Source organism: Chlorocebus sabaeus, chromosome 20, assembly GCF_047675955.1.
Source record: "Chlorocebus sabaeus isolate Y175 chromosome 20, mChlSab1.0.hap1, whole genome shotgun sequence".
In the NCBI taxonomy this organism is placed as follows: Eukaryota; Metazoa; Chordata; class Mammalia; order Primates; family Cercopithecidae; genus Chlorocebus; species Chlorocebus sabaeus.
The window spans coordinates 115926801-115943322 of NC_132923.1; the positions used below are offsets into that span (position 1 = coordinate 115926801).

Here is a 16522-nt window from a genome sequence, read left to right on the forward strand (position 1 = left end):
ACCCGCCTCGGCTTCCCAAAGTGCTGGGATTACAGGCGTGAGCCACTGTGCCCGGCTGGCTATAACATTTCTGTGTTAATTTTTTACATATCTAATGTAAAATCAGTGGTATATTGTTATTCTTTGTTCACTAATCATTTGTTTAGTAACTTTATTTTTTAAAATGTTTTTGTATTTTTTACCTTTTTTTCATTTTTTATCTCCAGGAGTGGACTGAGTCTGGTGAAGCTGCAGGACCTGGCCCCTCATGCTTCCCCGTCTCCCAATAACTTTTTTAAAAATTCAGAAAAATCAATTAGGATGAGGTGTCAAGTGTTTAGTTATTTGTTGTTATTAATTTTCTTTTGAGACAGAGTCTCACTCTGTTGCCCAGTGGTATGATCATGGGTTACTGCAGCCTTGACCTCCTGGGGTCAGTTGGCACTCTCCCACTTCAGCCTCTTGAGTAGCCACAGCCTCTGGCTAATTTTTGTACTTTTATTAGAGACAGGGTTTTGCCATGTTTCCTAGGCTGGTCAAGTATTTATTTTAAACTTGCTTAAAGGATTAGACTTTGAAAGACCAATTTAGTTCTTGTTCTCTTGATAAAGACATTTATAGAAAAGAAAAGGAAAGAAGTACAGTCATGCATTCTGTAATGACATTTAGGTCAGTGACAGAGTGTGACAGTGGTGCCACAAGATTTCTACCATATTTTTACTGTACCTTTTCTATATTTATATATACAAATACCTACTGTTGTGTTACAATTACCTACAGTTTTCAGTACAGTAACATGTGCAGGTTTGTAGCCTAGGAACGATAGGCTGTACCACATAACCTAGGTAGGTGGTAGGCTGTACCATCTAGGTTTATGTAAGTACCCTCTGTTTGCACAGCATCTAAATCACATAATAATGTGTTTCTCAGAGTGTAGGCCTGTTGTTTAACCACACATGACAGTATAATATTGAAATCTATGACTAAAGATTATTTGGCTGCATTGGGTGGGAAGCTTTCTGGAGGACAACTCATTAATGTCTGTGAAAATCGGTCAAGTATTAGGAGTCCCAATTATTTTTTAAAAGAAGCTAAGAAATGCTATAAAATAAGTTTAACCCAGGTCATGTTTAGGGGCAGATTTTTTTTTTCCTCATTGTTATTATTTGTTGGGTTAGGTTCTGTGGGAGAAAAAACAACGGAAAAGAGGGTTCTCTTTATATTCTTACATTTTGGCTGGAAAGACAAAATGTACTCAGAAGTTGGTGAGTAGCTAAAAGAATTAGAGGAAAGAAATTGTTCAACACTTTATTGGAAGTGAAGAAAATAAAAATCAAACAGTAACACTGAACAAAAGCAAGGTCCTGTAATTTAGACAAAGCAGATACTGTATCATTGAGCCAAAGTTCTTATGCTTCCCTGGCAAGGGTTTTTCCCCCCAGACCATAGCCTGTTCCTCTTTTTTAGAGTATCTGCTTGCAAGCATTGTGCACAGTAGATACACTGCTCCCTGCCCTCAAGGTACTTACAACCTAGTGGGAAAGCTGAAAGTGGAGTCTAGTTTAAGTGCAGTGAGATAAATGCTTATAGAAGGATAGGCAGAGAATGTCTTGCTATTCTTGTAAGTGTGGAGCAGCAGTGTGAAACCCAGTTAGGGAGACAGGGTTTTAAGAAATTTTTCTCATGGGAGGTAAGATTTGGGCTGAATTTCTTTCTTTCTTTTTTTTTTTTTTTGAGACGGGAGTCTCGCTCTGTCGCCCAGGCTGGGGTACAGTGGCCGGATCTCAGCTCACTGCAGGCTTCGCCTCCCGGGTTTACGCCATTCTCCTGCCTCAGCCTCCCGAGTAGCTGGTACTACAGGCGCCCACCACCTTGCCCGGCTAGTTTTTTTGTATTTTTCAGTAGAGACGGGGTTTCACCATGTTAGCCAGGATGGTCTTGATCTCCTGACCTCGTGATCCGCCCATCTCGGCCTCCCAAAGTGCTGGGATTACAGGCTTGAGCCACCGCGCCCGGCCCTGGGCTGAATTTCTAAGGATAAGTAGAAAGTATGCAGAAGAAAAAGATTTATATGTTTAGGAGATTGGAGGAATACTAGGGAACTAAGAAAAGGTATCAGAATATTGGTTGAGTTTCGATGCCCACCTAAGATTATTAGAAAGATGGAATAACAAACAAGTAAACTTATAGCCTCAGGTTGGAATGTTGGTAGCAGCTGAAAATCATAGCTAACTGCATGATAGCAAATGTAGATGCAGAAAAGTATACAGACTGGTTTAGAGTTTTATTGACATTTCATGAAGTATATTTGTGCATAAAACTTGGTGTTCATAATGATGAATTTATGTGGCCAAGAAAAAAGTTTGGATTACATTCAATGTGGACAATGCTAAAGATTTCCATTTAAAACAGTTACATGAGGAAAATAAGTTTTGTAAAGAGATTAATTCCTAGCATTCTGGAAAATCTAGTAGTGTAGTCAGTTCTTCCCTCAAGGATTTCAAGAAATTGAGGTTTTATCATAACCTAGTATAAGATGTTCCGTAGGTGCAATGTGAATGCAGGGTAAAGGAGAGAGCGGGATGAGTCTGTTAAGTCAAGAAAGTGGTTTTTACCTTTTTTGGGGGAAGAAAGCACATTTTAGGGATAAAACTGTTTATAAATGACAGTGTTCCATCATACCCAGCAATAATATAGTATAGCCATATATATGTCCAGTAATCTGTCTTCTGCTAATTTGTGTTGTAATTCAGCAGATTAAAAAAAGAAAAGCAGGCATATCATGCAGGTGCTGTGAATGTTAGTGCAAACTTGCCATTATTGTGTTTAGGTCAGTGGTTGTTAACTGGTGTGTTTGTTAACCATACGTTTATGGGTCTCACCCCTGGAGTTACTGAATCAGCAGGTCTTGGTGAGACCTGTGAATTTGTTTTCAGAAAGTTTCTAGGTGATGCTTATGCCTCTGGTCTAGGGACCACACTTTGCAAACCACAGCTTTAGGTTTATTGTAACACCCTCACTCCCATTTGTATAAATGAAAATCAAGCAGGAATCATTTCAACCCAAAACTGTTCTACACTTACTGGCTTAATATTAGGATTTGAAACCAACAGTTTAAATATTGGTAAATAATTAAACACAAAGAGCTACCACTTTAGAACACTTTTTATATACTAGGCATTATGATAAATATTGTCTTAATGTGTTGAATAAATCAGCATGATAAGACCTTAGTTTTCACTTTTACAGAAGAGGAAACTAAATTTAAGTAATTTGCTTATATAGTTTCTGTGTAGTAGAGCCAGAATTCAAACTTAGGTCTCTGACACCGAAACCCATGCTCATTTTTTTCTTTTTTCTTCCCCCTGCTGCCACCACGGTTTTTTTTTTTTTTTTAAGATAGGCTTTCTTCAGTCTGTCTCCCAGGCTGGAGTGCAGTAGCATGATCATAGCTTGCTGCAATTTCTGGGCTTAATCCTCCCATCCCAGCCTCCCTAGAGCTAGGACTACAAGTGCACACCACCATGCCTAATTTCTTTTTTTTTTTGGTAGAAACAACTCTGTGCTCTTTTATTGATGCTGTTTAGCTTACTTGGATGCCTTGAATCTGTTTACCTTCTGCTTATGTTCCTTCTTTCAAGTTTGTGTTTGGAAAGTGGTAATTCATGACTCAGCTGCAAAATGGGGGCACATATGTCACACATCTTATATGATTTGGGATCTGCGTCAGAGGAACTTAATATTGTGGTTTTGATAATATAATTGAATGTGTGCTTATTTATAGCTGAATACTGAAATCTGAGATTTGTTAATACCTTGGAATTAAAATAGAATTCACTTACCTTGGGTCAGTTAAATAACTAGTTGATTAGCAACTGACTAAAGATAAACAGGGAAAGAGTAAAGCATTAGTTTTAAAAAATTAAGTTGTAAGTTGGTAAATGACTAATTCCATTGCAGTCACTGAATGTATATTAGTAATCTCCAGACTCACATACAACCTTATCCTGGTGGAAAGCTCTGACTGTGGGTTTTGAACATAAGAAAGAGAATGTGTCTGTTAAAAGCCATCACTCCTCAGAAGATCAGTTGTCACGTGTTCCTGCTTCTGACCACAGGGACAGCAGTTGGTCTCTAATATATGTATATTCCTTGAAAAAGTGAGGAGTTAATTTTTTGTGCTTATGTAGATTTTATTAATTTTATGTGTAGTTCTACTAAATGATTGGATTTAGTAGAATAGATAAACCTTACCACTCTTTTTTTTTTTTTTTAATTCAAAACAGTCATTCCTGACTGATCAAGGTTTAGCTGTTGAACTGGGAAAGGACCTTGGAATTGTAATACAGTTCTCCAGGATTCTATTAGCAGTGAAAGAAATAAAAATCTTTTTACTATCTTGGCTTCCTCCCTTTAGGCTGTAAACCAGCCCTGGCTAACTGATGTGTTCATGAGTTGATATTCTAAATAATTTTACCCTCAAATAGCCATATAATAGTAAGATTTGGTTGAGTTAGTAACAGAGAAAATATTTATACTTAAACGTCTGAGTATCCACTGGTCTGCAAGCAGTGTCATAAGTATTCATTAAGTCTTATTCCTGTCCACAAGGATTGCAAGGATGCAAACAGATGATAAGAATCAGTGATCACTCACTGATTGTGTCCTTGCAGTCTCTGGGTGACTGCAGGGCACAAAGGATAGCATGAACCTCGCCATCCTCAACTACATCATTGGCTTAAGCAGGATTTTATAAGACAGTCTGGATACTTCACTGCCAAGTTCCAAATAGCAGATTTTGCTCACCATAAAATTAATGTGTCTGCTAGAAAAATTGAAACACAGAGAAAAGTATGACAGGAGACTGGGCACAGTGGCTCACGCCTATAATCCCAACACTTTGGGAGGCTGAGGCAAGTGAATCACTTGAGGTAAGGAGTTGCAGACCAGCCTGGCCAAGGTGGCAAAACCCCATCTCTAATAAAAATACAAAAAAAAAAAAAAAAAAAAATTAGCTGGGTGTGATGGCATGTACCTATAATCCCAGCTACTTGGGAGGCTGAGGCAGGAGAATTGCTTGAACCTGGGAGGCAGAGGTTGCAGTGAGCCGAGGTTGCACCACTGCACTCTAGTCTGGGCAACAGAGTGAGACTCCTTCACCCGCAACCGCCCCCCCCCGCAAAATGAAAAGTGTGACAGGAAAAACATGATCCATGATGTTATTAACAAAAGACTCATACCACCCATTTTAACAGGATCCTTCAAGTTGTTTTGCTGTGCACTTAAAAAAAAAGTTATCAGTGCACCACAAATTTCTGTCCTGCTTTCTTTACTTAAAATTATACCATAAGCAACTTCTCATTTTTAAAACATTTTTTAAAATATATATTGTAAGAATGTATTTACTTGTTCTCTAATGAGTTAGTATTTTTTACTCTTACAGTGTTCAAACAACTGTCACATAGTTTCTTGGCATCTATTAATTTTCTATTTTTTTTAATGCTCTCTCAACAGAATCAATGTTTTTTTCAAAATACTGCCTCTAACTTTTGGTCTGAACTGAACCCTTGTTGTTGTCAAGGTGTAAGTCAGATGCCACTAAACGCTTCCAGATTCTTCTCAGACCTGGTTACTTTATTTTTCAGCAGTACTTTAAATATATCTCCTGTTAGCCGGGCGTTGTGGCATGTGCCTGTAGTCCCAGCTACTCACGAGGCTGAGGTGAGAGGATCGATTGAGCTTGGGAAGTGGAGGCTCCAGTGAGTTGTGATTGTGCCACTGCATTCTAGCTTGGGTGACAAAGTGAGACCCTGCCTCAAAAAAATAAAAGTAAAAAAATAAATTTTCTATGGTATTTATCACATAATTCATTTATGATGACAGAGTAGGTGAAATTAGGAATCATATCAAATTGGTTTGGATTGCTGTATGGTATCCTTCCTATCCTTTATATTCTGTCCCAGCATCAGCAGACCCATTATTTAAAAAAATATATATCAGCTGGGCGTGGTGGCTCATGCCTGTAATCCTAGCACTTTGGGAGGCCGAGGCGGGCGGATCATCTGAGGTTGGTAGTTCAAGACCAGCTTGGCTAACGTGGTGAAACCCTGTTTCTATTAAAAATACAAAAAATTAGCCAGGCGTGGTGGCGTGCGCCTGTAATCCCAGCTACTTGGGAGGCTGAGGCAGGAGAAACGCTTGAACCCGGGAGGCAGAGGTTGCAGTGAGCCAAGATTGCACCATTGCATTCCAGTTTGGGCAATAAGAGTAGAACTCCATCTCAAAATAATATCAATATCTATATCAATATCTATATATCTATATCTATATCTATAGATGTATCTACTGCTTGCGTCTTCTCTGTGGTGCTAGGTCCATATCCATCCTGAGACTACTGACATTGGTTTGATTGTTCCTTAGTCACCTTTTGCCTGTATTTTGAAATTTTGAGATTCTGACTTTCATTTAATTTTAGTTTAGGATATTACTGATTTATTTTCTGATGATCGTGTTTTTTTTCTTTTAGAATTACAAGCAGAGGCTAGGAATAGTGGCTCATGCCTGTAATCCCAGCACTTTGGGAGGCTGAGGTGGGAGGATCGCTTGAACCCAGGAGTTTGAAGCCAGCCTGGGCAACATAGTGAGGCCCTGTCTCTCCAAAAAATAAAACAAATTAGCCCAGTGTAGTGGCACACACATGTAGTTTTAACTACCTGGGAGGCTGAAACGGGAGGATTGCCTGAGCCCTGGAGTTTGAGGTTGCAGTGGGCTGTGATTGCATCACTTCACTATGCTTCAGCCTGAGTGACAGAGCAAGACCCTGCGTCAGAAACAAACAAACAAAAAGCAAGCAGAAAGACCAGGCGCAGTGACTCACACCTGTAATCTCAGCACTTTGGAAGTCTAAGGCAGATGGATCACTTGAGGTCAGGTGTTTGAGACCAGCCTAGCCAACGTGATGAAACCAGACTATTAAAAATACAAAAATTAGCCAGGCATGGTGGCATGTGCCTGTAGTCTCGACTACTTGGGAGACTGAGGCAGGAGAATTGCTTGAACCCGGGAGGTGGAGGTTGCAGTGAGCCAAGATTGCACCACTATACTTCAGCCTGGGTGACAGAGTGAGTCTCTGTCTCCAAAAAAACAAAAAAAACCCTAAAAAACTAAGCAGAGAAATAAACCGTACTGATTACATAATGAGAGTAAGCACAACCTTGAGTAACAATTGACATTGACAAAATTGATCCAGAAATAAATTTTAGCTTTGCCTTTTGCTGTCTTCCTCTCATACGTTTCTGACGTTTTCATCTGAAATTTGCTGGTTTTGATAATTAGCTTAGATGCTATGTGGAATGTTGGTAATGAACCTACCTCTAGATTTACTTGCTTGGCCCTGACTGCTCTCCTGAGCTTAGATTCATATAGTCAACACACTATTTATTATTTCCATTTGAGTCTCTGATAGGCATCTAAAACTACTTGTGATTGATTATCCCTTTCCCTTTGTCTATTCTGCCTCTAATCCTGTCTCACAGTAATACAGGTTGAACATCCCGATCCAAAAATATACAGTGCTCCACAGTCTGAATGTTTTGGAGTGCCAACATGATGGCTCAAGGAAAATGATCATTAGAGCATTTGGATTTTGGATATTTGGATTAGGGCTGCTGAAGTGGTACAGTGCATACATTCAACAATTAAAAAAAAACACTGAAATACTTCTGGTACCAGGCATTTTGGATTAGGAGTACTTTCCCTTCTTCCCACCTAATCTTTCAAGCCATAAACTTAAAAATCCATCCCTGATATTCATAACCTATCACTTTCAAGTACACTATATAATTTATTTAAGTATTATGGCTGTTAGTATTTCAGCTAGACTGTAAACTCCAGGAATGCAGGGATTTTAGTCTCTCTTACTCACTGATGTATTCCATGCACCCAGTACAACGCTTGGTATAAAGTTCTCAGTAAATATATGTTAAACGAATGAATGAATCAATGAGTCTACATTCCTTTCTGTCCCACCTGCTCAAACAAATTATCTTGTTATTACCATGTTCTAAGCCACCATCAGTTGTGGCCAAGATGATTGCAGTAGCTTTTTTTTTTTTTTTCCCCCTTAAGAGACACGATCTCGCTATGTTGACCAGGCTACAATGCAGTGGCTTTTCACAGGCATGATCATGGTGCCTTACAGCCCCGAACTGTTGGGCCTCTTGCCTTACACTCCTAAGTTGCTGGGACTACAGATGTGAGCCACTGCGGCCTGGCATGATAGCTTTTAACTAATCTCTCTGCTTCTATTCTTGTACTCTTCAGTTCTTATTCTTACAGAGCAACCAAAATGATCTTTGGAAAACATTGGATCTTTTCACACTCCTACTTAAAACTTCCTGTAGGTTCCCAATCATGTTAGAATAAAACCCTAAGTCCTTACCATGCCAAGAAGGACTTAAATGTTTGGTGTTTTAAGCTGTTAAGTTTGTGAGTTGTCTGTTGATTAATTCAGATAACTAATAAATTACCTAGCCACATCAGCCTACTATATTCACTGGCCCCCCTCTTTCTTCAGAGGAGGGAATTATTCAGGGTGTGTACACCAAGTATAGGAATACTGAGAGCCATCTTAGATTTGAGTCCACCCTGGCTGGATGCGGTGATGCACGCCTGTAATTTCAGCACTTTAGAGGGCCAAGGCGGGTGGACTCCTTGAGCCCATAAGTTTAAGACCAGCCTGGGCAACATGGCGAAATCTTGTCTCTACAAAAAATAAAAAATTAGCTGGGAGTGGTAGTGCACGCCTGTAGTCCCAGCTACTCAGGAGGCAGAGTTGGGAGGATCACTTGATCCTGGGAGGTAGTTGGAACCTGCAGTGAGCCGAGATCGGGCCACTATACACCTGCCTAGGCGATAAAGACCGTCTCAATAAAAATAGTTTGCTCTGTGGTCCTCAAGGATTCACATATGGTCCACTTTCGCTAACCTTTGATACCTAGACATTTTTGGAAGTGTTTCTTTCTTATTTATTTTTTCGTTTGTTAGCATTGTTACTGACCCTCCAACTTTGAAATGTTCTTTGAAATAGAACATTTTCCTGTTTCTGTTGGACAGTTAGTAAATAAGAAAAACAACCCTCAGAATTAAACCCAGTGCTGACAAAGTCCATACTAGAACATATATGGTGTGTGTTTGCTTGAGTTTTTAAGTATTACTCGAATCATATAAAATTACCTTTTCTTTTTTAAGGTTAAAATATACTTGAATATCTGTAAATCTGGAATTTCATGTAATTCAACTTTTTAAGTATAGATAAGAGTAGAGCAAGGAGGAATACCATTTTCTATTTCTTTCTCTTTTTTTCTTGGTGGTTGGGGATTGGCAGTGATATTAACAGAATTCAAATAGTGTCAGGTATAAGTAAAACTTCCATCCTAGTATCCACTGTAGTGCTCCTTTTAGTTGAGCAGACCAGCTTTTATTTAGTTCTCAATATCTATAGATTTTGGAAAATAAATGATCTGAAGGAAGAACCAGGATGATACAAAATATTAATGAAGGGAAAGACTTTACTTATCTATTCTGCTGCTTGAGGAGCATAAACTATAGAAATTACCCAGGTAAGAAAAGCTTTGGGATCTTTCCGAACTACCCAGAATGGAACTTGGTTATTTCTGTGTATGAGTTGCAGCTGCTGAAATGTTTTTAGGTGACCTCGCTAAATAAACTTTATCTTGGGATTTATAAAATAAGGGATGTCACACACATAAACCGTGTGCCTTTTACCTTTATATGAATCATTTGTTGCTGAAAATTTAGTTTACTTGATAGGAATCCTGGAGTTTCCTGTTATTCTTTTAGTAACTGATTAATTACTATACTTTTAAAATCAGTATGTTTTTATTCATATTATATAAAATATATACAATAAAAACATAGTGCTTTCTGCGTGTGTTATATTTAACAATATATCTGTATTCAGTCAATGCCTGTTTGTGTAGAATCCAGTCACAAGTCTATATCTGAGTATTTATAGAAAGTTTGGCCAGGTGTAGTGGCTCATACCTGTGATCCTGGCACCTTGGGAAGCGGAGGTAGGAAGATCACTTGAGTTTCAGAGTTTGAGACCTGTCCGGACAACACAATGAGAACTTGTCTCTACAAAACACACACACACACACACACACACACACACACACACACACACAAATTACTGAGCCATGGTGGCATGTGCCTGTAGTCCCAGATACTCTGTAGCCTGAGGTGGGTGGATCTGGGAGATGGAGGCTGCAGTGAGCTGTGATCACACCAGTGCACCCCAGCCTGGGCAACACAATGAGACCCCATCGCTTAAAAAAAATTAAAAAGCAAGTTTATATCATGACATACCCCTAGAGCCATGTCCATACTCTGGCTGCCTGTGTATTTAATATACCAATATATGGTTTATTTGGCATGTAGTGTGTATGGGAAATCAGGACAATTTCATGCAGAAAGCCTTATTTTTGGTTACTCTTGAAAATTTTGAAGAAGTAGCACTGCTTATCTGGAATTCCTGCATGCCAGTATCTCAGTATCTGCTGCCCCCTGGGTAGTGGCCATCTACTGTTTTTCATAGTCCCTAATCTCTGTTGTTTACATCTGGCCAGTTTTTTTTCCCATTTTGTTTCCTTCAGCGGGTATTTCCCTTGCTCTGGAGTCGTGTAAGAATGATCATATTAAGGAAACTTTGTTTTCCATATTTTATTTGTTATTTGAACATTGTGGTTTATGTATGATAGCTCTTAATTGGGCAGAATATAATCAAATCTGATAAGTTAGTGCTAGATAAATACATTTTATACCTAATGACTAATCTTAACTTGCACGATCTTTATGGTCTACTTTAAATTTTTGTAAAACTCTGTGAAGTTAATATTGGTCACCAACCACCAAATGTCGTTAATTTTATAAGAGATTATTTTTTGGTGGAAATCTTGAATGAAAAATCACTAGCTACCTGAAGTTTCCACTGAGTCAAAATTTTAGAGCTTTTCTTTCTTGCAGCAGTATTTCTTTTTAAATTTTCTTTCTACTATGCAGAGTAACAGTGTAATACCAATGTAAGTGATATTTTATCACAGGTGTTAGTCGTTCACTTTTGTCTTTAATCTTGTTTTTAAGGTAGGTGGTATGGAAGAGGATTAAAATACACATTCATAAAAGTACATAAAACTTAAAGGTAGAGTTTAACAAATAATTTTAAAGCAAAAAAAATGTTTCAAACCAATTTAAAAAAAAATTACATGACTTGTCATAATTTCCTCTCTCCCCAGAAATAACTATCTGCCTTTTAAAAGTCATTTTCCTGCTTCTCTTTATAGTGTTGCTAAACATGTATATACCTCTATTGACTAATATGGTCCAGTTTTGCTGGTTTTGGGTATTTGGATAAATGGAGTCATACTTTATATATTGTTCTTAATCTTTTACTCGGTACCATTTATGAGGGTCATCTAAATTGTGTTATGCTAGTTTTTTATTCTGTTTCTGTATAGGAAAATTTTCTGTGTATGAAATTTTCATTATTGATCAATTCTATTAATGAACAGTTGGGTTGTTTCCAGTTTTTGGTTATTAAAACAATGCAACTATAAACATTTTTGTTCTTGTACCCTGGGGCACGTTTTAATTATTTTTTCCCAGAAGTATATCTAGGAGTGGAATGGCTGGGTCATAGGGCATGACTGTTTCCAAGCTTACCAGCTAATGCCAAATTGCTTCCCAAAGTGGTTGTACCAGTTTACATTTCTACCAGAAAGAGAATGAGAATTTTGTAAGCCCCACATTGTTACCAATGCAAAAATATAATATCTATAAGAAACAAAAACGTTTCTTGGGCATATTTTCTTTTAAATACAATAAGCAGTACACACAAACATATATTGCACTACAAGAAATGGTTGATGTATTTTGCTTAGGATTAGTATTATAGAAAAGACAACAATCTGTTTAGCTTTGGAGGTAGTTAAGTAGTTGCTGTTATCAGCTGTTCTACACCTCTGCTCCCTCCCAGCCTTCATAGTTGAGAAGGTAGCAATTTCTTTCAAATAATGGGAAAATGTACGTTGTTTTCTTTGCATAATAACTTCTTGCTACTACCTTTAAAGGAGATGGATTTCAACAGTATGACCTGAAATTGAACAGTTTAGCAAGAGAGAAGCACCCTTAGCTAGATAGTATAAGATTCGTTAATCATTAATTTAGGAATATTTTGCAAGGGGTATTTAAATTTTAGTCTAAATTTGATTTTTATCTATGACAATTTTATTAGCCTTTGTGGCATTTCTTTGGGATAAGATTGTGCTAACTATTTCTGTTCTGTATAATTTCTAGTTAAAGATGGTATACCTTTTTTCCCTGGCAGAGACATTAAGCCCTGTAACAAATACACTAAAAGCAAATATGGAATGCCTAATGCAGTGTGACATATGTAATAGAGGATCTTATTTGAATTGAATAGAGCACAGTGAAGCTGAGAGATTTTTATTATATGTAACAGCTTATTTCTAGAAATAATTTCTTAGAAATTCTAGTTCTTCTATTATTTTGATATAGACTTATTTTCTTTGACCTGCTTTTATTAGTAGACATCCCCCAATTTAGGAGGAAGTGCCCTTTTAGAATATCTGATACCAAAGGATTACTAGTTAGGCAGAACTATTTAGAGTTGCAAAGGATGCATACCATAGGCATATAACCTTGAAAGTTGTTTTTCATCGGTGTTTCCTTTAAGGAAGCTTTTTATGTAGCAAAAGCATACCACTTTTGGATTTGGCACAATGCTTTTTCTCTTTCTCTCAAACATTTGTGTTTTATGGGGCAACATAATAGTTTTCTGACAAACCAGTGGATACTAATTTTATTTGTAATGATTTAATTTGTTCTTTCAGTATTCTTTAGTATATGTCAGTACCTCTTTACAGTTCTGTAGGAAACATAGCTTACAATCTTTACAGCTCTGCAGATGTATTTTTCTTTACAACTTTGCAGTGTACGGGTTTATATTTTGTATGTATTTAGTTCAGTTATGTTACTTCGTTTTCCCATTAGTTGATATTTCTACCTGTTTTTGCCATCATGTGAAATGCTGCTGGATATATCTTTAAGTTCCTAATTTTTGAGGTGAGATTTTCTTTAGGGTATGTACTCTAAAGTGAAATAATTTTGGAGTGATGGTTTTGAAGCATTTACTTGGTGACACATTGTTCTATAATCCTGGGAAGATAGTAACCGATTCACAGTATCTTATCTGTGTCCTGCTTCCTTAGATCCCTGCCAATAATGGGGCAAAGATTTTTTTTTTAACTTACTTTTGTTAGTTTAGTTGATAAACATATAATGTATTTTAATATTTTTTATCAATAGTATTTAAAAATTTTCTATACTATGATTTATTGTCATGGGCAAATTTGATATTTAATTTTTATCAGAATAAATCCGAAAACTGGTCTAAGATTTTATATAGTTAACTTCTTTGCTCTCTTTTTATTTTTACTTTATTTCACTGTACAGAATTTTTCCCATGTTAAAAATGTATATTCATATTGAGGTTTTACTTTAGCAAAATATCAAAATAATTCTAAAACATGGGAAATAATATAAATTCATAAGCTTTGTTGGTAAGAAATTTACTTATAAGAGCTCTTCATTTCTGATTATTAATTTTCTAAAGTAGATGTTTAAATAGCAATCCAACTTTTCTCCTTTGAAAAATTTCCTTGGTGAGATTTATATACGCTGTTACATTTCATGGTGAACTTTATGCCCTTATAAAGGTAATAGTCACTCAAAATTGGAAACAAAATTTTCCCAAGAAAAAAGATTCCCAAGAAAATCATAATCAAAGTTATTTACAAAACAGGGATGAAACTAGTTACAATTATTTGTAGCATCATTTATGTGTCTTTTAACTCGTAAGCTTTTGGTTTTAGTTAGTTCTGTGTGAGTCCATTTGATTTCAGTATTGGGATCGGGTAGCTGATCCTGAAGATGTTTCTGTCTGTTTAGAGAGTTGTAAGTGATTTGAAGGTTAGAGTACCAGGGACTAGATTTTCTTCAGACCTTTTGACTGAGTGAATTCCAGGCCATTTTCCTTTTTCCCTGGGCAGAGTTTTTAACTTTATGATAAAATTCAGAAGACCTATGAACTGAAAGTAGAGAATATGTCTAATGATGAATTTTAACATTTCTTTGTATTATGACTATAGACAACAATTGCTGTTAGTTATTATATTTAATGCACCAATAAAGATATGTCAGGAATTTGTTTTAATATTTTTATACCTGTATTTCAATATAGATCACTTGTCATAATCCTATATATTTTATGCATTTAATAATATGATTCTGAGAAGTCTGTATTTTATTCCAGATTGGCAAAGGGTTCATATTCCTCTCAAATTTAAGAACTATTGCTTAAGGAGAATGGCCTCTTTGATTTTAGCAGAGTACAGAACTGCCCATAATTCATGAAAGTTTGCAAAACCATCAGTGTTAGTCTGGATTAGACTATGAGAGGGAAGAGCTGGCTAGGATTGATTGGTAGACACTTCCACTAGGGATCTGAGTAAAGTAGTTTCATTTCTGTCATGGGCTGATGAGCAATTTACTGCCTGCAAAAAATGGAGAAAATAAAATTTTTGGTTACATAAAAACATGCTGATTTTTTTCAGTTGTATAAATTTATGATTATTGTATTATATTAGAAAATGTAAATGAGAAAATAAAGAAATACCTGTAATGCTTTCTGTTACGATTTTGGTGTGTTTCCTTACGGATCTTTAAAAATATTATATATACATGTTTTTAGATGTGTATGTGTATATTATATACATACATAAACAAATATGTGTATAGAAATATTCCTACACATGTGTATGTATACACATGTTTAGATGTCCTTTTTAAAAAATTTTTTGTATTTAAAGAGATAGAGTCTTCCTCTGTCACCCAGGTTATAGGACAGTGGTGTGATCATAGCTCACTGTAATCCTTGAACTCCTGGGCCCAAGCAGTCCTTTTGCCTCAGCTTCCCAAGTAGCTATGTCTACAGGTGGATGCTACCATGCCTAGCTAATGAAAAAAAATATTTTTTAAAAATAGAGATGAAGTCTTGCTGTGTTGCACAGGCTGGTCTGAAACTTCTGTTCTTAAGCAGTCTTCTTGTGTTGGCCTCCCAAAGTGCTGGGATTACAGGAATCAGCCACAGCACCTGGCCAGATATACATTTTTAAAGACAAAAATGAGATTATGTTGTATAAGTAACTTACCATTTTTGGAGTTTAGATTTATCGAGATGTAATTTCGTAAGATTCACCCTTTTTAGTGTATATGTCCATAAGTCTTGACAAGCACGGAGACATTCAGTTCTCACTATAAGCATGATACAGACAGTTCTGTCACCCTCAAAACTCTCCTTATTCCTCTTCTGTAGTCATCTCCTTCCTCTTTCAACCATTTATTTCTTTTCTGTTCCTTTTACAAAATGGTATCATACAGTTTGTAGTTTCAAGTATTGTTTCTTTCCTGTAGCATGTGTTTTCTTTTAAGATTTTTGCTTTTGAGATCATGCTTCAAGAATCTTTGATCAAATTGATGAGATTATTCATGTATATATTTTTTAAGAAATCTGTTTTTTTCAGTTTTGAAAAATTTAAGTGTTTGTTCAGTCAGGTGCTTATTTTAGTGTAAGTTGTGAGGCAGGAAATCCAATTAAAAATCAGATAGTTCAGCTGTATTTATTAAGATTGATTTACTAATATAATATTCTTACTAAATATTGATTTCCTCACAGGTAACACAAGTAGCAAGACAGCCGGGAACCCCTACCCCATCCCCTTATTCAGCACATGAAATAAACAAGGGGCATCCAAATCTTGCGGCAACGCCCCCGGGACATGCATCGTCCCCTGGACTCTCTCAAGTAAGATAAACCTTTTTTCAAAAAATAAGAAATGTTCTTGTAAAAGCATAATTTTTGTTTTTCTAAAGAGACTCCTAAGCAGTAACATAAAACATTACTTGTAATTTCTAGTTTGTCTTTGGCATCTTTTCAGACTTAACCGTTCATAAAGATGGCTACTAACAAATTTCACACATTTCATTTTGGAGTCATTAAAAATTAACTGTCAGTGATACTTAGTTTTCATTTTCATTGTTTAAGAAATCAGAGTTTAATTCTAAAGTTTACTTAAAACCCCCCCACAAAGCACTGATTTGCTTTTCGATGCTTAATCTGCTACTGTCTCCACCCCTTTCGGGTGAAGCATTGATGGTTATTTTCTACTTATGTGAAAACTTGGTGTCTTCCCCTCTTGAGTAGCATCAGTGGGATTTTTTGTTTGTTGGTTTGGTTGTTTTCTAAGTCCATTATTGTAATTTGATAGGCTTAAGTTTTTGTTGAACTGTTAAAAGAATTGTGAACCCCTTAGTGTATTTCTACTTAATGGGAACAACAGACATTCAGACACTGTTTAAAGATGTTCCTATGTGTTCCTTGCAC

General features: G+C 36.5%; 1 protein-coding gene across 26 annotated transcripts in view; it reads left to right on the forward strand.

The window, feature by feature from the left end:
* The window catches only part of EIF4G3 (eukaryotic translation initiation factor 4 gamma 3), a 373903-nt gene that overhangs the window by 118767 nt on the left and 238614 nt on the right, over window positions 1–16522 (forward strand). For 24 of the 26 annotated variants that reach the window (XM_073007734.1, XM_073007735.1, XM_073007738.1 and 21 more), the window contains one exon: window positions 15815–15943. The exons of the other annotated variants lie outside the window; for them this stretch is intronic. Coding sequence is in view for 15 of the 24 variants with exons in the window: in XM_073007741.1 (XP_072863842.1) it covers window positions 15815–15943 (129 nt within the window). In the remaining 9 variants the exon portion in view is untranslated. The remainder of the gene's footprint in view (window positions 1–15814; window positions 15944–16522) is intronic. 26 annotated transcript variants of the gene reach the window in all.